Raw genomic sequence first — 25,138 nt, forward strand, 5'->3', positions numbered from 1 at the left:
TACATGGCCGACCTCTCATTCTGAGAATTTGTCCCCTGTTCCTAGAACTCCCATCCAGGGGTAACATCCTTCCTGCATCTACACAGTTCAGCCCTGGAAGAATTTTGTATATATCAAAGAGGTTGCGCTTCACCCTTCTAAACTCTAGGGAATAAAGGCCCAGTCTCCTCAATCTATCCTCATAGGACAATCCTGCTATCCCAGGAATCAGTCTGGTACACCTTCGTTACAGTCCGTCTATGGCAAATATAACCTTCCTTGGGTAAGGAGACCAAAATAGTACACGATACTCCGGGTGCTATCATACCACAGCTCTATATAATTGCAGCAAGATATCTTTATTCCTGTACTCAAATCAATAATAACTCAAATCAATCAATAATAACTCAATAAAGGCTTGAGTGTGTGGTGGAGGTAGGTTTAACCGAGACATTGATTATGAATTGGTTTATTATCTGGCAAGGATGAATGCAGGTTATGGAGAGAAAGCTGGAGATTGGGATGTGATGAATTGCTCCTTCAGAGGGCTGGCACAGACACAGTGGGCTGAATGGTCTCCTTCTGTAACCATTCTATGATTTTTTGAACAAGAACTGGCTCAACAGTCATGCATCCCACAGGCGAATATCCTGTGTCCTAGTATTTATGGCGGGGTCGGTGGGGATGTGACATTCCCCGAACACAGTAAGTATTTTTGGGATGTCCCAGCCAGGGTGTAGGCTGAGGCTCTGGCCCAGCTGTGGGGCCCACACTCTCCAGCTGGAGTTGCCCCTTTAAGGGTTTGAACTTCCCCTTGAAGTTGGGCCACGTCAGCGCCGCTTCTGATTGGCGGAGAGGAGCGGAAGATCAGCTTGTTACCGGAAACGGAGCAATGGAGGAGCCGGGGACAGAGACCGGGACAGGGACAGGTATAGAGAGAGGGGAGGGGGCCGATAGGGATAGAGATAGGGGGTGGGGAGGTTGGACAAGGGGGGTGGGGGAGGAGGGGGAGGAGGGGGGTGGGCAGGGGGAGGAGGGGGGTGGGCGAGGGGGAGGAGGGGGGTGGGCAAGGGGGAGGGGGGGAGGAGGGGGGGAGGAGGGGGGGAGGGGAAGGGGGTGGGCGAGGGGGGGAGGAGGGGGGTGGGCGAGGGGGAGGAGGGGGGTGGGCGAGGGGGGGAGGGGAAGGGGGTGGGCGAGGGGGGAGGGGGGGAGGAGGGGGGGAGGGGGGGGGGAGGGGGGGAGGGGGGGAGGAGGGGGGTGGGCGAGGGGGGAGGGGGGTGGGCAAGAGGCGGAGGGGAGGGGAGGAGGGGAAGGGTTGGGCAAGAGGCGGAGGGGAGGAGTGGAGGAGAGGAGGAGGGGGTGTGGGCAAGAGGGAGGGGGGAGGGGAGGAGGGGGTGGGGGAGGGGAGGGGGTGGGCGAGGGGGGGGGTGGGCGAGGGGGGGAGGGGGGTGGGCGAGGGGGGTGGGGGAGGGGAAGGGGGTGGGCGAGGGGGGGAGGGGGGTGGGCGAGGGGGGTGGGGGAGGGGAAGGGGGTGGGCGAGGGGGGGGGTGGGCGAGGGGAAGAGGGGGGTGGGCGAGGGGGGAGGGGGGTGGGCAAGAGGCGGAGGGGAGGAGAGGAGGAGGGGAGGGGGGTGTGGGCAAGAGGGAGAGGGGAGGAGGAGGGGAGGGGGGAGGGGGGATGGGGAGAGGGGGGGAGGGGGAGATGGGGGTGGGGGTGGGGATGGGGGGCAGAGAGGGGCTGGGGTGAGGTGGGGAAACTGGAGCTGGAACTGTGTTACCTGATTTGTCAATTTCAATGCCCCTTTTGATGAGTGAAAGTGGATCCACTGCAGCTGAGTATCTGCTCTTGGTTCAAACTGCCTTAACTTTCAGATAAGATTCTTTAACTACTGATTTTTTTAGACATATAATGTTTATATTTTGTGTTCATAATGTGTCATGGTCATTATGGCCATTTGCCCATTGCAGCCATACCAGATCACTGGTGAACAATCCAGTCAGTCGCCTTTGCCCCTCGCTCTATCCTCGTAGCTCTGCAAGTTTATTTCCTTCAAGTGCCCATCCAATATCCTTTTAAAATCATTGATTGTTTCCGCTTCCACCACTCATTACCACTCACTGTGTAAAGAAAAATTCTTCCCATTTGTCTGCCCATTCTGCTAGCCTGTCTATGTCTTGTAGTCAATTGGTATTATCCTCACTGTTTGCCACTCCTCCAAGTTTGGTATCATCAGCAAATTTTGAAATTTCACTCTCTATTCCCATATCCAAGTAATTCTATATAGCAAAAAAAGCAGTGGTCCTAGTACTGACCCTTGGGGAACACCACTGTCTACCATCCTCCAGTCTGAAAAATAGCTATTTCCCACAATTCGCTGTATTCAGTCCTTAAGCCAGTATTTTTATCCAAGTTGACCCTGATCCTCCCATTTCATGTGCCACAGTTTTATTAACCAATATTGGATCTTTGTCAAATGCTTTCTTAAAACCCATATGGACAATATCCATTGTGTTCACTTCATCAACCTTCTCTGTTATTTCATCAAAAATAGTCAATTAGTCAAGTACTACCTGCGAACAAAATCGACAATATCAATGTGAAGAACATGTACAGACAGGCAATTGTCAAAAATCATGAAAGTAATGCTGCAACTGGATAAGATGTAATTAGGCTATGTCTATAAAGCATCTGAATTCCTCATGGATTGGATTGAGTGTGTGCCATTTGTGTTGAAATAACTAGAAGTCATTGATAGAGCATTTCTGAAACGGTTTTTGTTGATTTTTTAAAATTAATTTATGGGTTTCGCTGGCTTGGCCAGCATTTATTGCCCGTCCCTAATTGCCCTTGAGAAGGTGAATTATATCTTGTGAATTGTGTAAATCAACAAATGCAGTTTATTTCCTTTGCCTGTTGAGTTTGCAGTGAGGGGGGTGGGAATGCTTGGTGCGGGAATGGGGTAGCTTGGGAGGTGCTGTGGGAGATGCAGCTTGCTATAAGGAGTGCATTTTGCTGATGTCACAGTGTGGGAGGTTTGGGAAGCAGGGGGAATGGGAGATGTCACGGTGTGGGAGGTTTGGGAAGCAGGGGGAATGGGAGATGTCACGGTGTGGGAGGTTTGGGAAGCAGGGGGAATGGGAGATGTCACGGTGTGGGAGGTTTGGGAAGATGGGGGAATGGGAGATGTCACGGTGTGGGAGGTTTGGGAAGCAGGGGGAATGGGAGAGACTCCAGGTTGCTGAGTCAAGCAGTGGGCAGAAGGGACCAGTGAGAGGAAACGGGATAGTTGGTGGTTGACCAGGGTATGGGGGCAATGGGGAAGCAGTCGATGGAAAGATGCTGAAAGGTTGTGGGTGAGCAGAGAGTCAATGGTACTAACACTGAATCAGCACCTCCCTAATTTGTCATTGATTCTCTTTGACTCTTGGCATTGGTTCAGATTTCTGGGTTGGTTTAGAGTTGGGAATTTGGCCCTAGTTCTGTCCCAGCTGATTTTGCCCGTCTGCAGGGTACCTACTCCCCAGGTTTGCCAATTGTCCAGCGCATCCCAAATCCAGCAGGGATCACTGATGGGATCAGGAGCAGGAACCCTAGCTGCTTTACCTCCTCCATCTGCCCCTGTTCTGCAGGGACACTGCACAACATGCCAGATTTTAATAAACTGACATAAATAAGACTGTAATGAGCAGAGCCGAGCTCGGTGATTTGTACGTATGATTTTCCCAGCGGAGTAAAGTGTCAGCAGTTGATTCTGTTTTCCTTTCAGTGACGGAGGTACTACACATCCTATCTGAATATGGCTGGTACATCCTCTTCAGTTCCATTGCCATCTATTTCATCCTGCAGAAAATCAATGGGATGCTGCAGTCAAGAAGCCACAAGTGGACCCAGGCTTCGGAGGCCCAGCTCGGTACAAACAATGCCTTATTTATATTTTTGAGTGAACTTTGCTTTTGTCAGCTTCTCATCTTTCTGAATGTGTTTTAAACCTGTCATTTTGCCTTTAATCCAGTGAAATAATAGATTCTAGACTGAGATTGGGCATCAGTCACACACTTTTGGATTATTTTATGAATTTGTAACTTTTAAACCTGAATGAGTAGAATCAATGGACAGGTAATCCAGAGGCCCAGGCTAACGCTCTGGGGCCATGGGTTCAAATCCCACCACGGCAGCTGGTGGAATTTAAATTCAATTAATAAATCTGGATTTAAAAGCTAGTCTTAGTAATGGTGACATTGAAACCATTGTCGATTATTGTAAAAACCCATCTGGTTCACTAATGTCCTTTAGGGAAGGAAATCTGTCATCCTTACCTGGTCTGGGCATACATGAAAGTCCAGACCCACAGCAATGTGGTTGATTCTTAGATGCCCTCTGAAATAGATTAGCAAACCATTCAGTTGTATCAAACCGCTACGAAATCTGAAAGGAGTGACACCGGACAGACCACCTGGCATCAATCTGGGCACTGGAACTGACAATGGCAAACCCAGCCTTGTCAATCTGCAAAGTCCTCGTTACTAACATCTGGGGGCTTGTGCCAAAATTAGGAGAACTGTCTCATTGATTTGTTGTTACTTGACTACTCTACGTCCCAAACACCACCACCAGCATCCCTGAATATATCCTGTCCCATCAGCAGGACAGACCCACCAGAGGTGGCAGCACAGTGGTATACAGTCGGGAGGGAGTTGCCCTGGGTGTTCTCAACATCGACTCTGGACCCCATGAAGTCTCATGGCATCAGGTCAAACATGGGCAAGGAAACCTCCTGCTAATTACCACGTACCGCCCTCCCTCAGCTGATGAACCGGTACTCCTCCATGTTGAACACCACTTGGAAGAAGCACTGAGGGTGGCAAGGATACAGAATGTACTCTGGGTGGGAGACTTCAATGTCCATCATCAAGAGTGGCTCGGTAGCACCACTACTGACCAAACTGGCTGAGTGCTAAAGGACGTAGCTGCTAGACTGGGTCTGCGGCAGGTGGTGAGGGAACCAACACAAGGGAAAAACATACTTGACCTCATCTTCACCAACCTGCCTGCCACAGATGCATCTGTCCGTGACAGTATCGGTAGGAGTGACCACCGCACAGTCATTGTGGAGACAAAGTCCTGCCTTCACGATGAGGATACTTACCCTCCATTGTATTGTGTGGCACTACCACCATGCTAAATGGGATAAGTTTTGAACACATCTAGCAACTCAAAAATGAGCATCCGTGAAGCGCTGTGGACCATCAACAGCAGAATTGTTTTCAACCACAATCTGTAACCTCATAGCCCAGCATATCCTCCACTCTACCGTTACCACCAAGCCGGGGGGATAAACCCTGGTTCAATGAAGAGTGCAGGAGGACATGCCAGGAGCAGCACCAGGCATACCTAAATATGAGGTGTCAACCTGGTGAAGCTATAACACAGGATTACTTGCATCCAACAGCGAAACAGCATGCGATAAAGCTAGGCGATTCCACAACCAACAGATCAGATCTAAGCTCTGCAGTCCTGCCACATCCAGTTGTGAATGGTGATGGACAATTAAACAACTCACTGGAGGAGGAGGCTTCACAAATATCCCAATTCTCAACGATGGGGGAGCCCAGCACATCAGTGCAAAAGACAAGGCTGAAGCATTTGCAATTAACAGAGGTGCCAAGTGGATGATCCATCTCGGCCTCCTCCGGAGGTCCCAGCATCACAGATGCCAGTCTTCAGCCAATTTGATTCACTCCACGTGATATCAAGAAACAGCTGAAGGCACTGGATACTACAAAGACCATGGGCCCTGACAATATTCTGGTAATAATACTGAAGATTTGTGTTCCAGAACTTGCCACACCCCTAGCCAAGCTGTTCCAGTACAGCTACAATGCTGGCATCTACCCAGCTATGTGGAAAATTGCCCAGGTTTGTCCTGTACACAAAAAGCAGGACAAATCCAACCCGGCCAATTACTGCCCCATCAGTCTACTCTCCATCATCAGTAAAGTGATGGAAGGTGTCATCGACAGTGTTATCAAGCAGCACCTACTCAGAAACAACCTGATCACTGACGCTCAGTTTGGGTTCTGCCAGGCCCACTCCTAATCTCATTACAGTCTTAGTTCAAACATGGACAAAATAGTTGAATTCAGGTGAGGTAGAAATACTGCCTTTAACACCAAGGAGTCCTAGCAAAACTGGAGTCAATGGGAATCAGGGGAAAACTCTCCACTGGTTGGAGTCATACCTAGCACAAAGGAAGATGGTTGTGGTTGTTGGAGGTCAGTCATCTCAGCTCCAGGACATCACTGTAGGAGTTCCTCAGGGTAGTGTCCTCGGCCCAACCATCTTCAGCTGCTTCATCAATGACCTTCCCTCCATCATAAGGTCAGAAGTGGGGATGTCGCTGATGATTGCACAATGTTCAGCACCATTCACAACTCCTCAGATACTGAAGCAGCTTACGCGCATGTGCAGCAGGCTTTGGCTGAAAGGTGGGAAGTAACATTCGTGCCATACAAGTGCCAGGCAATGACCATCTCAACAAGAGAGAATCTAACCATCACCACTTGACATTCAATGGCATTACCCATTAGCAACATCCTGGGGGTTATCATTGAACAGAAACTGAACTGGACTAGCCATATAAATACTGTGGCTACAAGAGCAGTAATGGGGCTGGGAATTCTGCAGAGAGTAACTCACCTCTTGACTCCCCAAAGCCTGTCCACCATCTACAAGGTACAAGTCAGGAGTGTGATGGAATACTCCCCACTTGCCTGGATGAGTGCAGCTCCAACAACACTCAAGAAGCTTGACACTGTCCATGACAAAGCAGCCTGCTGATTGGCACCCCATCCATCACCTTAAACATTCACTTCCTCCACACTAATGCACAGTGGTAGCAGTGTGTACCATCTACAAAAAATGCACTGCAGCATCTCACCATCTACAAAATGCACTGCAGCATCTCACCAAGGTTCCTTTGACAGCACCTTCCAAACCCATGACCTCTACCACCTTGCAGGACAAGAGCAGCAGACACATGGGAACACCACCACCTGGAAGTTCCCCTCCCAGTCACTCACCATCCTGACTTGGAAATATATCGCCGTTCCTTCACTGTTGCTGGGTCAAAATCCTGGAACTCCCTCCCTAACAGCACTGTGACTGCAGCAGAAGTCAGCTCAGAACCATCTTCTCGAGGGCAATTAGGGATGGGCAATAAATGCTGCCTGTCCAGCGAACACCCAGATCCCGTGAACCAATACATTTTTTCAAAATTTAAAACTAACCCAATGAATCTTGAAAGCAGCTGGTAGCTACGGACTGCCTTATGTTTGGCTGTAGTTTATTTCTTGCAGTAAGTCCATTTCTTCAGTACAATCATGATTTAATGATTTTCTTGTATGTTTCCTACAATCTTAGCCTACCAATTTTAGCCAAGATGTGTCACCTGTGGGAGCCCTGGGCTGCCTCCCCCTCCTGCCTTTCTCCCACCTTCCCCTCTTTCTCCCACCTTCCCCTCTTTCTCCCACCTTCCCCTCTTTCTCCCACCTTCCCTCTTTCTCCATGCTTATTCAGCTATTGGACTCGCTTTACCCTCCACTTCCAGTTGATCCCTGCAAAGCTGCATGAGAGACAAAGGAGAGTGAGAGCCAAATAGAGAAAGGAGAAATAAAGGAACAGGGATGTGGAACTGAAACAAGGAAAGGAGAAGATAACACTAACAAGGCAAAGAAAGAGGTTGAAAGGGAGGAGACAGAGCAGAGCGAGACAAGAGAAAATGGCTCCTGACCTATCCCTATACTTTCACCATGGCAACCCCCAAGCATCCATCTTCCTCATCTACATGCCATTTCTTGCAACACCCTCCATGGTTAGGGATATGTAGGTTGAGGGCACTCAGCTCTACCTCACTTCATTCTTCCATTGAATCAGACTGGGCCAAATAGTGGCACATTCATCGCGAGGAAGTAAGAGATCATCCACTTTGGACCTGAGAATAGAGTATTTTCTAAATGGTAAGATACTAGGAACTATGGAGGAGCAGAGATTTGAGTGTCCATATACAGAAATTACTAAAAGTTAGCAGATGGCTACAAAAATATTTAAAAGGCTAATTGAATATGAGCATTTATTTTAGGACAGTGGAATACAAATGGGTGGAAGTTATGTTACAATTGTACAGAGCTCCAGTTCAATCCTATCTGCGGTGTTGAATCAGTTCTGGACACCATTCCTCAGGAAGTATGGATTGACTTTGGAGGGAGTGCAGTGCAGATTCACCACAATAATAACCAGAGCTAAAAGTGTTAAATTACAAGGAGCCTAGACCAGATTTGTACTCCCTTACATCTAGAAATTGAGGTGATTAATTGCTGTTTAATGTGATTAAAGGATTTGAGAAGATGGAGAAAAAACATTTCTTCCAGTGGGGGAGGGACTTGCAGTTAGATCCAGGCTGAAGACTGTTCTATCCTTAGCTGAGCCTCTGAGCATTTCTAAGAGTGCCGACTTCCACCACCATAACATCGTCCGTCTCATGTCTCAGCTGACCTGCACCTTTGCTACCTTTGTGCTCCCTGATGCTCTCCCATCTTCCACCATCCGAAATCTTCAGTGTATCCAAAACTGTCTTATCCAACACTAAGTCCCATGACATCTTTGTCATTTTAATGTCCCCCATCCTCAATTTCCTTGACCTTCTGTTTTGCTGCACCTGCCCCTCCCCCTTTTGCAACAGCATAAAACTCACCATATTTCCACCTCTTCAGTTCCAATGAGGAGTCATTTTGGACTCGAAACGTTAACTCTGTTTCTTTCTCCACAGATGCTGCCAGACCTGCTGAGTATTTCCAGCATTTTGTTTTCATTATTGAAGAACTAACTAGCTTCAATATAAATAAAACGATGGTGACAGAGAAGCTGTGATAAAAGATAAATCTCCAGAACCCAATGATTTCTACCCCATTTTATGTTTTTTGCTTTTGGACCTTTTAGCAATTAAACCTTCATTTTATAGTGGATGGCACAGTAATCCAGGTAATTCTGTTTTTGTTTTGGATTTCCAGCATCCACAGTTTTTTTGTTTTTATCTCTGTGTTTAATTGACTGCCACTGCTCTTCAAGAAATGCCTTCCTTGAAGAAGTTCTGTTCATCTCTGCGACAAGATTTCCGTATCTCTCTTTTGCCTTGCTCACCTTCATTGCTTTCCATTTTTCTCCTGGTGTTTGACGAGGTGTTTACTAAAACCAGCTTTCACAGCCATATCTCCTTTATGATCTACTTCTATCACTGCTTGCTTGTCCCTACAACCACACCCCCCCTCCACTTCTCTCCCGCCCCACCCAACCCCCCCCCCCCCCAGCCACCACCACCACCACCCCCGCCACTACCACCACCTTAAACCAGCTTATATTTCACCCCTTCCTTGGATTCACCTAGTTCTGTTGAAGGGTCATGAGGATTCGAAATGTCAACTCTTTTCTTCTCCGCCGATGCTGCCAGACCTGCTGAGTTTTTCCAGGTAATTCTGTTTTTGTAACCAATATGTGAAATGGACTTCCAAATATAGCAGAGAATTCACTAACCAACTGGATCTGGGTTAAAGAGGGAGATTTAAAAATCTCTCTGGATGGTTGAATTAAAAATCATCTTCATTCGTCATCCTTAATTATCTTTTAATCTCATTTAAAGATGTCAGAGGTGACCTGTTCCTAAGAGTGTTTGCCACTTGTAAAGTACCGTCGTGATGATACTTACTTTAAAAGTTAAAATCTGTGGTAGAGGAAAATGTTGCCTAAAAAAAGCTGGAAGTACATTTTTTGAATAAATTGCTTCATTAAACGTGTGCAGCTTATTGAACTGTTTTATTCTCTTTGAAATTAGAACCATCATTAATTCTGAGCCGGCAGGAAGCGATGGACGCTGCTCGGCATCGGATGCAGCAGGAACTGGATGAACAGGCAGCGAAATATCGAGAGAAGCAGAAAGCAGTAAGGGTGTAGCGAATCAGCTAGGAACGGATGATAAAATTACAGGCCTGGTATAGGTAGATGATTTGGATTTTAGTGCAAGGAAGCACAATTTCACAATTTATCAAAGGTACTTATGTGTTTTGACTGTAGGAAGGTCAGTTATCAGCGGGGACACATTCAGGAAATTTGGGGTGAAGAACCAGGGCTAACTGAGGAGATGTTTTGTTTAACAGGGAGTAGTTGTGCTCTGGCATGTTGGAACGTGCTGCCTGAAAGGCTGGGGAAAGCAAAATCAATTGTAACTTTCAAAAGGGAATTGGATAAGTAGTTGGAAAAGGCAAAATTGTAGTGTTAGGGAAAGAAGAGAGGAGCGGGACTAATTTGAGGGCTTTTTCAGAGACCCAGCACTGGCACAATTAGCTGAGTGGCTGTACTGTAAGATTCTATAATTCTAAAGAGGGTTAGCAAACAGACTGAAGTGTAAATTGCATCAAGTGATCAGAATGGGCGGACAGAGGGTAAAATGGCAGATGGAATTTAATGTGGATCAGTGAGAGATTTTTGGAAGCAATACCAGGAATGGGAATGTGTCCTCATTGGAAAGACGGTGAAGGAGTAAGGAAACTGAAACATTACCTGCTGGGAATCAGAGTGCCGATCAATATGGGCATTAAAATTGCAATTTGAGTTTGATAAATAGGGGCATAGAGGACAAGAGTAAAGAGGTAATGAAGACTTGACTTGTGTGATGCCGTGGTGGTTGTCTGAAGTTGTTGTTCTTTGCAGATTGAAGAAGAGAAGAGGAGAGAGAAAATCGAAGCGTGGGAAAATATGCAAGAAGGAAAGAGCACCCGGAAGAGAACAAACCTCCATCCTGTAACGTGCTGTTATGTTTAGTTGTTATTCATGAGTAAGATGTTTATAATGACCACTGCCTAATCTTGATTAGTTGTGGTTATACAATAGCTGATTGTTTTATTTTTGTTTAACATCAGGAGTCAGAATCCAGTGCACCGAGTGCAGCGAAACCCAAATCCGATAAGAAGCCCCTGAGAGGCGGTGAGTGCTCACAATCATCAACCATTCTTTCCACAAAATGGTCAATGTGTCAGCAAAAATAACCAAGGACATCAATGCTAATACACACAGTCAATGCTAATACACACAGTCAATGTTTTAAAGTCAGGATTATCTTTACTGCTTTATATTAATTTGGATGCAGCAGGAACTGGATGTACAGGCAGTGAAATACCGAGAGAACCAGAAAGCAGTAAGGGTGTAGCGAATTAGCTAGGAACTGATGATAAAATTACAGGCCTGGTATAGGTAGATGATTTGGATTTTGGTATAAAATGTTTAATGAAGCAATTTATTCAAAAAATGTACTTCCAGCTTTTTTTAGGCAACATTTTCCTCTACCACAGATTTTAACTTTTAAAGTAAGTATCATCACGACGGTACTTTACAAGTGGCAAACACTCTTAGGAATAGGTCACCTCTGGCATCTTTAAACGAGATCAAAAGATAATTAAGGATGACAAATGGAGATGACATTTAGTTATAAGTTATAAAATATTACCAGCAAATCCGCTTAAGTTGGCACAGAGCTGGTGAAAAGCCCCAAGGTTTGAATAACAGCATTAACTCAACAGGAATTAGGAGAACTGTTGTGCACTGAGGTGATAACGTGAGTCAGCTGAACTAGAGTTTCACGCAACTTGAAGCATAATCTCCCCCAGCAGGGAACAATGACTTTATCGGGCTCCCTGCATTGACTGTGATTTCACAGCTCCCTCTGCATTGGAAGCTCGAGTTTCAGAGCTGGAACGGCGGCTGGGGACACTGGAGCATCCGCGAGTCTGAGAGCATCGTGGATAGCATGTTTAGAGAGGTGGTCACACTGCAGCTGAAGGGACTTGAGGAAGGAAGGGAATGGTTGACCACCAGGCAGTCCAAGAGAAACAGGCAGGTGGTTCAGGAGTCCCCTGGGGACCCGCTCACAAATTGGTATTCCATTTTGGAGGCTGATGAGGGCACTGGTTCCTCCAGGGAGTGCAGACAGAGCCAAGCTTCTGCCACCACAAGCGGCCTGTCTGTACAGGAAGGGAGGAAGAGCAATAGCAATAGGGCATTCTATAGTCAGGGGAACAGATAGGTGCCACTGTGGCCGTCAACGTGACTCCAGGATGGTATGTTGTCTCCCTGGTGCCAGGGTCTGGGATGTCACTGAACGGCTGCAGGGCATCCTGAAGGGGGAGGGTGATAAGGCAGAGGTCATGGTACATGTTGGTACCGATGACATAGGTAGAAAGAGGGATGAGGTCTTGCATCAAGAATTCAGGGAATTAGGCAGTAGACTAAAAAGCAAGACCTCTTGGGTTGTAATCTCTGGATTACTTCCAGTGCCACGTGCTAGCGAGCTCAGAAATAGGAGAATAGCACAGATGAATACATGGCTTAAGAGTTGGTGCAAGAGGGAGGGTTTTAGATTCCTGGATCACTGGGACTCTTTCTGGAGAAAGTGGGACCTGTACAAGCGGGACGGTCTACATCTGAACCAGAGCAGGACCAATATCCTTGCAGGCGGGTTTGCTTGTGCTATCGGGAGGAGTTTAAACTAATTCGGCTGGAGGAGGGACACAGAATGTTAGCAGAATAGGGACACATCATAATACAGTAAAACAATCAAGTCAGAGGGAGTACAGTTTCAAGGGAGTAAGGCAAGGCTGGATGGCCTCTACTTTAATGCCAGGAGTATTACAGATAAAACGGATGAGTTAAGGGTGAGGATTGACGAATTGTGATATAGTAGCCATCACTGAGACGTGGTTGAGGGAGGGGCAGGATTGGCAGCTCAACATTCTGGGATATAGAATCTTCAGGCGAGACAGGGGAGTGGGTAAAAGAGGAGGCATTGCATTATTAGTTAAGGAGTCAGTTACTGTAGTAAGGAGAGATGATATCTTGGAGGAGGCATCGAATGAAGCTTTGTGGGTAGAGCTTAGGAATAAAAAAGGGGCAGCCACATTGTTAAGTGTTTATTATAGACTCCCAGATAGTCAGCAGGAAATTGAGAAGCAAATATGAGCACAATTGCGGAGGTGTGTAAAACAATAACAATAGGGTAATTATATTCGGTGATTTCAACTTTCCCAACATTAATTGGGATAGACATAGTGTTAAGGGCTTGGATGGAGTGGATTTCTTGAAATGTGTACAGGAGTACTTTTTAGGTCAATATGTAGAGGGTCCAACAGGGGACGGTGCAGTGCAGGACCTACTTCTGGGGAATGAAGCCAGACAGGTGGCTGAGGTGGTGGTGGGGGAGCATTTTAGTGATAGCGATCACAACACGGTACAATTAAAGTTTGTTATGGACAAAGAAATAAGACAAGTTGCAAACAATTGTTTTAGATTGGGGGAGAGTGGATTTTAGTAAAGGCAGGATCTGGCCAAGGTAGATTGGGAACAGCTACTTGTAGGGAAATCTACAGAGGAGCAGTAGAGTACAGAAAGTGCAGGGTGGAGCTTAAGAAAGCAATTAGAAGAGTAAAGAGGGGACATGAGAAAGCTCTGGCTGGTAAAATCCCAGGATATTCTGTAAGAATATCAATGGTAAGAGGATAACCAGGGAAAGAGTGGGACCCATAAGGGGCAATCTATGGGTGGAGCCAGAGGATATCGCTAGAGTGTTGAATGAATACTTCACATCTGTCTTCACCCAAGAGAATGAGGATGAAGGTATTGAACTCAGGGAGAGAGACTGCGAGGTTTTAAGCAAATTGACATAAGGAGTGACAAGGTATTGGAGTGGACAAATCTCCAGGTCCAGATGATGTTTTTTCCCAGACTGCAGAGGGAGGCAAGGGAGGAGATTGCAGGGGCTCTGACCCAAATCTTTAATTCCTCTCTGGCCACGGGGGAGGTGCCAGAGGACTGGAGAACAGCTAATGTGGTTCCGCTACTTAAGAAGGGTTGTAGAGATAAGCCAGGGAACTACAGGCCAGTGAGTCTCACGTCAGTGGTAGGGAAACTATTGGAGAAAATTCTGTAGGAGAGAATCTATCTCCACTTGGAGAGGCAAGGTTTGATCAGGGATAGTCAGCATGGCTTTGTCAGAGGGAGGTCATGCCTAACAAATTTGATTGAATTTTTTGAGGAGGTGACCACGTGTGTAGATGAGGGTAGTGCAGTTGATGTAGTTTATATGGATTTCAGCAAAGTCTTTGACAAGGTCCCACGTGGGAGACATATAAAGAAAGCAAATGCACATGAGATACAGGGTAACTTGATAAGGTGGATTCAAAATTGGCTTAGTTGTAGGAGGGTGATGACAGAAGGATGCATGAGTGACTGGAAGTCAGGGGACATAAGTTCAAGGTGAGGGGCAGGAGGTTTAGGGGGGATGTGAGGAAAAGCTTTTTTATCCAGAGGTTGGTGATGGTCTGGAATGCGCTGCCTGGGAGGGTGGTGGAGGCGGGTTGCCTCACATCCTTTAAAAATTACCTGGATGAGCACTTGGCATGTCATAACATTCAAGGCTATGGGCCAAGTGCTGGTAAATGGAATTAGTCGGTAGGTCAGGTGTTTCTCACGTGTCGGTGCAGACTCGATGGGCCGAAGGGCCTCTTCTGCACTCTGTGATTCACTGTGATTTCACAGATCTCTCCACAGTGACTGTGATTTCACAGGTCTCCGTACAACGACTGGGATTTCACAGGTTTCCCGGCTGTGACCGTGATTTCACCGGTCTCCGTGCAGTGACTGACCGTGATTTCACCGGTCTCCGTGCTCACCTCAGGATTTCGAGTCTCTCACTTGCTCTTGTAGCCACAGTATTAAAGTGTAGTTCAGTTTCTGGTCAATGGACGGGTTACCTCTGAACAGGAACGGGACCAACATCCTCACGGGGAAGTTTACTAATGTTCTTTGGGTGGATTTAAACTAAATTGGCAGGGGGATGGGATCCTGAAAAGTAGTTCAGAGGGGAGAGAAGCTGAGATGGAATTAGAAGTTAAAACGTTAGTGAGTGAGTCTGGAAGGCAGAGGAAACATAGGTCAGAGAAAAAGGAAGTGGGTTTAGCAAAGCAAAATGGAATATATTTTAATGCAGCGAGCCTGAGGATAAAGGTAGACGAGCTGAGGGCACAGATTGGCACCTGGGAGTATGAAATCATAGCTATGAACAAGATTTGGCTAAAAGAAGGACAGGATTGGCAGCTCAAGATTCCTGGTTGTAGGATATTCAGACGAGATAGACGGGGATAGAAGAGGAGGGCGGGTCACAATATTGATCAAGGAATCAATTATAGCAGTGAGGAGGGATGATATCTTAGAATGATCATCAAATGAGGCCATATGGATGGAAGTAACAAACACAAAAGGGGCAAACACGCCATTGAATGTGTTGTATAGGCCCCCAAACAATCAGGGAGAGATAGAGGATCAGATATGTAATCAAATTTCAGAGACGTGTAAGAATAATAAGGCAGTATTGGTGGGGTATTTTAACTACCCAAATATTAACTGGGATAGTTTTAATGTGTGAGTAGGGAGGGAGCAACATTCTTAAGTTGCATCCAGGAGAACTTTATTAGCCAGTACATAGAAAGCCCAAAAAGGGAGGGGGCAGTTCTGGATCTGATATTTGGAAATGAGCCCGGGCAGGTGGAAGGTATATCAGTAGGAGAGCATTTTGGAGATAGTGACCATAACTCAGTTAGATTTAGGATAGTTATAGAAAAGGATAAGGTTGGGCTGGGAATAAAAGTTCTAAACTGAGGAAAGGTTAATTTTACTAAGATGAGATACGATCTGGCCCAAGTGGACTGGGAACAGCTACTTGCAGATAAAACTGTGTCAGAGCAGTGGGAACATTCAAGGAGGAAATATCAAGAGTACAGAGCAAATATGTTCCCTTAAAGACAAAGGGAGAGACCAAGTCCGGAGAACCCTGTATGTCGAGGGGCATAAAGGTTAGGATTAAGAAGAAAAGAGAAGCTTATGGCAGAGACTGAGGGCTCAATATGGAAGAGTCCCTAGAGGTGCATAAAAAGTGCAGAGGGGAGCTTATAAAGTAAATTAGGAAAGCTAAGAGAGTGCACGTGAAAGCATTGGTGGGTAGAATAAAGGAAAACCCAAAGGGTTTTTTAAATATATAAAGAACAGGAGAACAAGGGAAAGAGTCGGGCCAATTAGGGACCATAGAGGTAATGTGTGTGTGGACCCGGAAGACATGGGTACAGACTTCAATAAATTCTATGCATCGGTCTTCACAATGGAAAAGGACGACGCAGGTATAGACATCAGGGTGGAGGACTGTGAAATATTAGAGGAAATTAACATAGAGAGAGAGGAGGTACTAGCGATGAGATGTATCCCAGGCTGTTGAGGGAGGCAAGGGAAGAGATATTCGGGGTCCTAGCAGTAATTTTCAAATCCTCTCTGGCCAGAGGACTGGAGGACTCCTAACCTTGTCCCATAATTAAAAAAGGGGGGAAGGGATAGACCAGGAAATTACAGGCCAGTCAGTCTAACCTCGGTGGTGGGGAAGTTACTAGAAAGAATTCTGAGGGACAGAATATATCTGCACTTGGGGAGACATGGATTAATCAGGGATAGTCAGCATGGATTTGTTAAGGGAAGGTCGTGTTTGACAAATTTGATCGAATGTTTTGAGGAGGTAACCAAGAGTATTGATGAAGGTGATGCATTTGATGTGGTCTACATGGACTTTAGCAAGGCTTTTGATAAGGTCCCTCATGGAGGACTGGTCAAGAAAGTAAAAGCCCACAGGATCCAAGGCAAAGTTGGATCCAAAATTGGCTGAGAGGCAGGAAGCAGAGGGTGATGGTAGTGGGATGGTTCTGCGACTGGAAGTCTGTTTCCAGTGGGATTCCGCAGGGCTCAGTGCTGGGACCCTTGCTGTTTGTGATGTACATAAATGATTTGGACTTAAATGTAGGGGGTATGAACAAGAAGTTCATGGATGACACAAAAATTGGTAGGGTGGTAAATATTGAGAAGGATAGCCGTAAACTGCAGGAGGATATCAATGGACTGGTCAGGTGGGCAGAGCAGTAGCAAATGGAATTCAACCCAGAAAAGTGTGAGGTAATGCACTTGGGGAGGGCTAACAAGGCAAGGGATTACACTATGAATGGTAGGGCCCTGGAAATTACTGAAGATCACTCCTACTGATACTGTCATGGACAGATGCATCTGCAGCAGGCAGGTTGGTGAGGATGAGGTCAAGTATGTTTTTCCCTTTTGTTGGTTCCCTCACCACCCACCACAGACCCAGTCTAGCAGCTATGTCCTTTAGGACTCTGCCAGCTCGGTCAGTAGTGGTGCTACCAAGCCAGTCTTGGTGATGGACATTGAAGTCCCTCACCCATTCTGCACGCTTGCCACCCTCAGTGCCTTCTCCAAGTGATGTTCGACATGGAGCAGCACTGATTCATCAGCTGAGGGGGGGAGGTACATGGTAATCAGCAGGAGGTTTCCTCGCCCATGTTTGACTTCATGGGTCCAGAGTCGATGTTGAGGACTCCCAGGGCAACACCCCCCTGACTGTATACCACTGTGCCGCCACCTCTGCTGGGATGGTGATGGTGGTGTCTGGGACATTATCTGTAAGATATGGTTTTGTGAGTATGACTATGTCAGGCTGGTGCTTGACTGGTCCGGTGCCTAGGTCCATCCGGGTTCATACAACTTGCCTACTTCATAGGGCACTTAAGCGTCGGCCACACCAGGTAAGGACGGCAGATTTCCTTCCCCAAAGGACATTAATGAACCAGATGGTTCATTAGACTTTTAATTACACATTTTTATTGAATTCAAATATTAACCATTTGGCATCTTGGGATTTGAACCCAGGTCTCCAGAGTATTACCCTGGGTCTCTGGATTGCAATATCACTGTGCCATCACCATAGCTCTCTCAGGTCACAGGTCTCTCTGTTGTGACTGTGATTTGACAGCTGGTCTCTCTGTAGTGACTGTGATTTGACAGCTGGTCTCTGCTGTGACTGTGATTTGACAGCTGGTCTCTGCTGTGACTGTGATTTGACAGCTGGTCTCTGCTGTGACTGTGATTTGACAGCTGGTCTCTCTCCTGTGACTGCAACTCGACAGCTGGTCTCTCTCCTGTGACTGTAATTTGACAGCTGGTCTCTCTGCTGTGACTGTGATTTGACAGATGGTCTCTCTGCTGTGACTGTGATTTGACAGCTGGTCTCTTTGCTGTGACTGTGATTTGACAGCTGGTCTATCTGCTGTGACTGTGATTTGACAGCTGGTCTCTCTGCTGTGACTGTGATTTGACAGCTGATCTCTCTGCTGTGACTGTGATTTGACAGCTGATCTTTCTGCTGTGACTGTGATTTGACAGCTGATCTTTCTGCTGTGACTGTGATTTGACAGCTGGTCTCTCTGCTGTGACTGTGAATTGACCGCTGGTCTCTCTGCTGTGACTGTGAATTGACCACTGGTCTCTCTGCTGTGACTGTGATTTGACAGCTGGTCTCTCTGCTGTGACTGTGATTTGACAGCTGGTCTCTCTGCTGTGACTTTGATTTACAGCTGGTCTCTCTGCTGTGACAGTGATTTGACAGCTGGTCTCTCTGCTGTGACTGCGATTTGACAGCTGGTCTCTCTGCTGTGACTGCGATTTGACAGCTAGTCTCTCTCCTGTGACTGCGATTTGACAGCTGGTCTCTCCTGTGACTGTGATTTGACAGCTGGTCTCCCTGCTGTGACTGATTTGACAGCTGGTCTCTCTGCTGTGACTGTGATTTGACAGCTGATCTCTCTCCTGTGACTGCGACTTGACAGCTAGTCTCTCTGCTGTGACTGTGATTTGACAGCTGGTCTCACCTGTGACTGTGATTTGACAGCAGGTCTCTCTCCTGCGACTGTGATTTGATAGCTGGTCTCTCCTATGACTGTGATTTGACAGCTGGTCTCTCTGCTGTGACTGTGATTTGACAGCTGGTCTCTCTGCTGTGACTGTGATTTGACAGCTGGTCTCTCTGCTGTGACTGTGATTTGACAGCTGGTCTCTCTGCTGTGACTGTGATTTGACAGCTGGTCTCTCTGCTGTGACTGTGATTTGACAGCTGGTCTCTCTGCTGTGACTGTGATTTGACAGCTGGTCTCTCTCTTGTGACTGTGATTTGACAGCTGGTCTCTCTCCTGCGACTGTGATTTGACAGCTGGTCTCTCCTGTGACTGTGATTTGACAGCTGGTCTCTCCTGTGACTGTGATTTGACAGCAGGTCTCTCTTCTGTGACTGTGATTTGATAGCTGGTCTCTCCTGTGACTGTGATTTGACAGCTGGTCTCCTGTGACTGTGATTTGACAGCAGGTCTCTCCTGTGACTGTGATTTGACAGTTGGTCTCTCTCCTGTGACTGTAATTTGACGGCTGGTCTCTCTGCTGTGACTGCGACTGGACAGCTGGTCTCTCTGCTGTGACTGTGATTTGACAGCTGGTCTCCCTGCTGTGACTGTGATTTGAGAGCTGGTCTCCCTGCTGTGACTGTGATTTGAGAGCTGGTCTCCCTGCTGTGACTGTGATTTGACAGCTGGACTCCCTGCTGTGACTGTGATTTGACGGCTGGTCTCCCTCCTGTGACTGTGATTTGACAGCTGGTCTCTCTCCTGTGACTGTGATTTGACAGCAGGTCTCTCTCCTGTGACTTTGATTTGACAGTAGGTCTCTCTCCTCTGACTGTGATTTGACAGCTGGTCTCTCCTGTGACTGTGATTTGACTGCAGGTCTCTCTCCTGTGACTGTGATTTGACTGCAGGTCTCTCTCCTGTGACTGTGATTTGACAGCTGGTCTCTCCTGTGACTGTGATTTGACAGCTGGTCTCTCCTGTGACTGTGATTTGACAGCTGGTCTCTCCTGTGACTGTGATTTGACAGCTGGTCTCTCTGCTGTGACTGTGATTTGACAGTTGGTCTCCTGTGACTGTAATTTGACAGCTGGTCTCTCTCCTGTGACTGTAATTTGATGGCTGGTCTCTCTGCTGTGACTGCGACTGGACAGCTGGTCTCTCTGCTGTGACTGTGATTTGACAGCTGGTCTCTGCTGTGACTGTGATTTGACAGCTAGTCTCTGCTGTGACTGTGATTTGACAGCTGGTCTCTGCTGTGACTGTGATTTGACAGCTGGTCTCTCTCTTGTGACTGTGATTTGACAGCTGGTCTCCCTCATGTGACTGTGATTTGACAGCTGGACTCTGTCCCGTGACTGTGATTTGACAGCTGGTCTCCCTGCTGTGACTGTGATTTGAGAGCTGGTCTCCCTGCTGTGACTGTGATTTGACAGCTGGACTCCCTGCTGTGACTGTGATTTGACGGCTGGTCTCCCTCCTGTGACTGTGATTTGACAGCTGGTCTCTCTCCTGTGACTGTGATTTGACAGCAGGTCTCTCTCCTGTGACTTTGATTTGACAGTAGGTCTCTCTCCTCTGACTGTGATTTGACAGCTGGTCTCTCTGCTGTGACTGTGATTTTGACAGCTGGTCTCTCCTGTGACTGTGATTTGACAGCTGGTCTCTCTCCTGTGACTGTGATTTGATAGCTGGTCTCTCCTGTGACTGTGATTTGACAGTAGGTCTCTCCTGTGACTGTGATTTGATAGCTGGTCTCTCCTGTGACTGTGATTTGATAGCTGGTCTCTCCTGTGACTGTGATTTGACAGCTGGTCTCTCTGCTGTGACTGTGATTTGACAGCTGGTCTCTCTGCTGTGACTGTGATTTGACAGCTGGTCTCTCTGCTGTGACTGTGCTTTGACCGCTGGTTTCTCTCCTATGACTCTGATTTGACAGCTGGTCTCTCCTATGACCGTGATTTGCTAGCTGGTCTCTCCTGTGAATTTGATTTGACAGTAGGTCTCTCTACTGTGACTGTGATTTGACAGCTGGTCTCTCCTGTGACTGTGATTTGACAGCTGGTCTCTCCTATAACTGTGATTTGATAGCTGGTCTCTCCTGTGACTGTGATTTGACAGTAGGTCTCTCTCCTGTGACTGTGATTTGACAGCTGGTCTCACTGCTGTGACTATGATTTTGTCAGCTGGTCTCTCCTGTGACTGTGATTTGACAGCAGGTCTCTCTCCTGTGACTGTGATTTTGACAGCTGGTCTCTCTTGTAACTGTGATTTGATAGCAGGTGTCTCTTCTGTGACTGTTATTTGACAGCAGTTCTCTGCTGTGACTGTGATTTGACGGCCTGTTTCTCTCCTGTGACTGTGATTTGACAGCTGGTCTCTCTGCTGGGACTGTGATTTGACAGCTAGTCTCTCCTGTGGCTGTGATTTGATAGCTGGTCTCTCCTGTGATTGAGATTTGACAGCTGGTCTCTGCTTTGACTTTGATATGACAGCTGGTCTCTGCTGTGACTGTGATTTGACAGCTGGTCTCTGCTGTGACTGTGATTTGACAGCTGGTTTCTCTCCTTTGACTGTGATTTGACAGCTGGTCTATCTGCTGTGACTGTGATTTGACAGCTGGACTCTCCTGTGTCTGTGATTTGATAGCTGGTCTGTCCTGTGGCTGTGATTTGACAGCTGGTCTCTGCTGTGACTGTGATTTGACAGCTGGTTTCTCTCTGCTGTGACTGTGTTTTGACAGCTGGTCTCTGCTGTGACTGTGATTTGACGGCTGGTCTCTGCTGGGACTGTGATTTGACAGCTGGTCTCTCTCCTGTGACTGTGATTTGACAGCTGGTCTCCCTCCTGTGACTGTGATTTGACAGCTGGTCTCTCTCCTGTGACTGTGATTTGACAGCTGGTCTCTCTGCTGTGACTGTGATTTGACAGCTGGTCTCTCTGCTGTGACTGTGATTTGACAGCTGGTCTCTCTGCTGTGACTGTGATTTGACAGCTGGTCTCCCTCCTGTGACTGATTTGACAGCTGGTCTCTGCTGTGACTCGACAACGGGACCTAGGGTATATGCGCTCACCTCTTTGGTGGCAGAGCAGGCTGAAAAAGTGGCTAGAAAAAGCGTTTGGAATCCTGGGCTTCATAGAGGACAAAAACAATAGTTACTCCACAACTACTTCTGCATTGACTAAATTGGGGTACTGCATATTAGGAAGGATGTTTAGAAAGTGGTCAGAAAAGCTTTGAGGATGCAAGAACACAATAAATAGGAGCAGAAGTAGCCCTTATAGCCCATCTAGCCTGCTCCATCATTCACTATGATCGTGGCTGTTATTGTGTTTCACTCCATTTTCCCTTCCGCTCCCCATATCCCTTAATTCCCTGAGAGATCAAAAATCTTTCTGGCCCCAGCCTTAAATATCTTCAATGATGGAGCATCCTCAACCCTCTGGGGTAGAGAATTCCAAATATTCACAACTCTTTGGGTGAGGTAATTTCTCCTCATCTCAGTTCTAAGTGATTGGCCCCTTATCCTGAGACTGAGCCCCCGTGTTTTAGACTCTCTGACCAGCGGAAATAATCTCTCAGCATTCACTCTATCAAACCCCTTCAGAATTTTTTAGGTTTCCATGAGATCCCCTCTCATTCTTCTAAACTTAGAGAGTATAAGCCCAATTGACTCAGCCTCTTTAAAAGGAAATTATCAGATAAGTACTTGAAGGAGAAAGAAAAATTGCATGTCTACAGAGAAGAACCGGAGAGTAGGTCTATCTAGCTAGCTCTTACAGAGAACTGGCATGGGCTCTGGGCCAAATGGGCTCTTCCTGTGCGATAACCATTCTCCAACTGAATGTTTAATTCTTGATTATACTGTATTTTGTACCAATGCAAGAGCTAATGTTTAAGCTTACTCTAAGCCCTGAGCTTTCTACTGCTGGGGTATCCTTTACCCCACCTTGCCTTCTCTTCAAAACTTTATTTGTTTTTTTGAGGATGTAATTAGTAGGATAGATAAAGGGGAACTAGTAGAATGTAGTAAACTTGGATTTCCAAAAGGCATTCGATAAGGTGCTACATGAAAGGTCAGTTCACACAGTAAAGTTGGGTGTGATATATTAGCATGGATGGCGATTGTTTAACTGACAGGAAGTAGAGAGTAGGGATAAATGGTGCATTTTCGAGTTGTCAGGCTGTGACTAGTGGAGTGCTGCAAGGATCAGAGCTGGTACCATGGATATTTACATTCGATATTACTAATTGAGACAAGATAAAGAGTAATCATTCTAGTTTACTGATAATACAAGGCCAGGTGGGAACACAAGCTGGAGTGAGGAACAGGCTGCTGGGTTAAGTGAGTAGGCATTAAGGTGGCAGATGGAGTATAATGTGGGGAAGTGTGAAGTTATTCACTTTGGTTGTAAGCAGAATCTTTTTTAAACGGTGTGAAACTTGTAAATGTACATCAGAGGAACTTGAATGTACTTGTATAAGGAACAAAAAGTTAGCATGTGGGTACAGGAACAATTAGGAAAGCAAATGGCAGGTTGGCCTTTATTGCAGGGGGTTGGAGTAAAGAATAAAGAAGTTTTGTTACAATTGTACAGGGTTTTGGTGAGATTACACCTGGAATACCATGTACAATTTTAGTCTCCATATTTAAGGAAAGATATACTTGCAGCGAATGTTCACTAGATTGGTCTCTGGAATGAGAGGATGACTAAATTGGGCCTAAACTCTGCTGGGAGTTTAGAAGTTAATTGAAACATTCGAGATTATGAAGGGGCTTGACAGGTAGTTACTAAGAGGTTGTTTCCCCTGGCTGAGAATCTAGGGGACATAGTTTCAGATAAGGGGATGATCATTTAGGACTCAGATGAGGAGAAATTTCTTCACTCGGAGGGTTATGAATCGTTGGAATTCTCTATCCTGCAGGTTTGTGGATGTACCATCATCGGATATATTTGAAGCTGATATTTGGTATCTCAGGCAATCGAGGGATATGGGGAGTGGGTGGGAGAATGAGGTTTAAGCGTAGGATCAGCCATGATCATGTTAAATGGCAGAGCAGGCTCAATGGGCAGGATGGTCTTCTGCTTCTATTTTTGTTTTCTCCTCCCCGCAACTCCCTTCTCTATCTTCACCACCACCACCACCCACCGACCCACCCACCCCAGCCCATCCTCATCCCCCTCCCTCCTCACCTTCTCTCTTCCCTAAGTTGTGTTGTTCGTGGGATCCCCAGAATCCCACCAAGGAGCAGTGCAGACACCTCCCAGTTTAGACAATTGGGTCCTTGGGGTGAGTGGGTCAAAAATGGGTGAGCAGTGAAATGTGCTTTTCTGATTAAAATGGTGAAACGACAAAGATAGTTTGTTGGATTTTGTAGGTTTTAATCCTCTGACGGGAGATGGTGGAGGTTCGTGTTCCTGGAGACCAGGTCGCAGGGGACCATCTTCTGGGGCATGAGGTTAAAGGTCGGTCAGTGCCCACTCCTACAGCTAGCACTGACCACAGTTGGAGATGCACTATCCTGTTATCAAAGCTGGTCAAGTTGAGTGATTTTATTCTGCTTTGATTAGTTTCAGCTTGTTGTTAGTCACACCTGACTTTCAATTTTCACTTTTTATTAATGAAAAGAATCGGATCTCTCAATTATTTATAATGTTTACCAAAACTTGATGAAATTGACAGCTATGAATGATGCCATCCTTGTAAATGGCAGTCCAGCCAATAAGGATGTCTGAGAATGGACATGGGTAGTGGCAGTAAATAATCTTCTCATGTGAAAATTTCTTGCTTTTAAGTATCAAAATGTGAGTGAAGTTTATTTTGTTTTAGCTAAAGATTAAAAGCTTTAAATATGTTTGCGATTCCAGCAGTGCAATAACTAAAATGTTGTATTTGTTTTTGTCATCTCGATATATAATAAATGTACATCCTGGATTCGATAAGGGAGTCATGCCTTTATATGAAAAGCTGTCTTTATGCAACAAATGTTTATTAGACAGCTGTGTGTGTGTGTGTTTCTGCATGAACAATGACAGACAAGACCCCCCTGGTCCACCCAGCCTGTCACAATATATACACAACCCACTCCATCTGAAACCCTATGATCTCTTGTGAGAGGTGAAAATCCAGATGAGAACACAGGCTAATTTGAAGGAAATGATGAGAGGTAGCTCTTCGACCCGTCTAGCCAATTGATACTGGTCCAGCAGGTCACTCTGGCGCTGAATTCCCTGCAGTACCTATTTTTGAATGAGGTAATGTCCAGTCTATGTACAGCCAG

The 25,138-nt window shown here is 46.5% G+C and overlaps 1 protein-coding gene across 1 annotated transcript; it reads left to right on the top strand.

The window, feature by feature from the left end:
• The first annotated feature begins 836 nt into the window (after positions 1-836).
• selenos (selenoprotein S) lies at positions 837-24,797 on the top strand. The gene is made up of 6 exons (XM_041175367.1): positions 837-908; positions 3,746-3,889; positions 9,863-9,969; positions 10,738-10,827; positions 10,947-11,010; positions 24,236-24,797. The coding sequence occupies exons 1-6, from the start codon at positions 872-874 to the stop codon at positions 24,313-24,315; spliced, it is 522 nt and encodes a 173-aa protein (XP_041031301.1). The 5' UTR covers positions 837-871; the 3' UTR covers positions 24,316-24,797.
• The last annotated feature ends 341 nt before the right edge of the window (positions 24,798-25,138 follow it).

This window comes from Carcharodon carcharias, chromosome 26 (genome assembly GCF_017639515.1).
Source record: "Carcharodon carcharias isolate sCarCar2 chromosome 26, sCarCar2.pri, whole genome shotgun sequence".
NCBI classification, from domain to species: Eukaryota; Metazoa; Chordata; class Chondrichthyes; order Lamniformes; family Lamnidae; genus Carcharodon; species Carcharodon carcharias.

Coding starts and splice junctions, on each gene's coding strand:
- selenos (XM_041175367.1), top strand. CDS start 872: ATGGAGGAGCCGGGGACAGAGACCGGGACAGGGACAG. Junction 3,890..9,862: donor GGCTTCGGAGGCCCAGCTCG/GTACAAACAATG, acceptor CTTTGAAATTAG/AACCATCATTAATTCTGAGC. Junction 11,011..24,235: donor TAAGAAGCCCCTGAGAGGCG/GTGAGTGCTCAC, acceptor TGGATTTTGTAG/GTTTTAATCCTCTGACGGGA.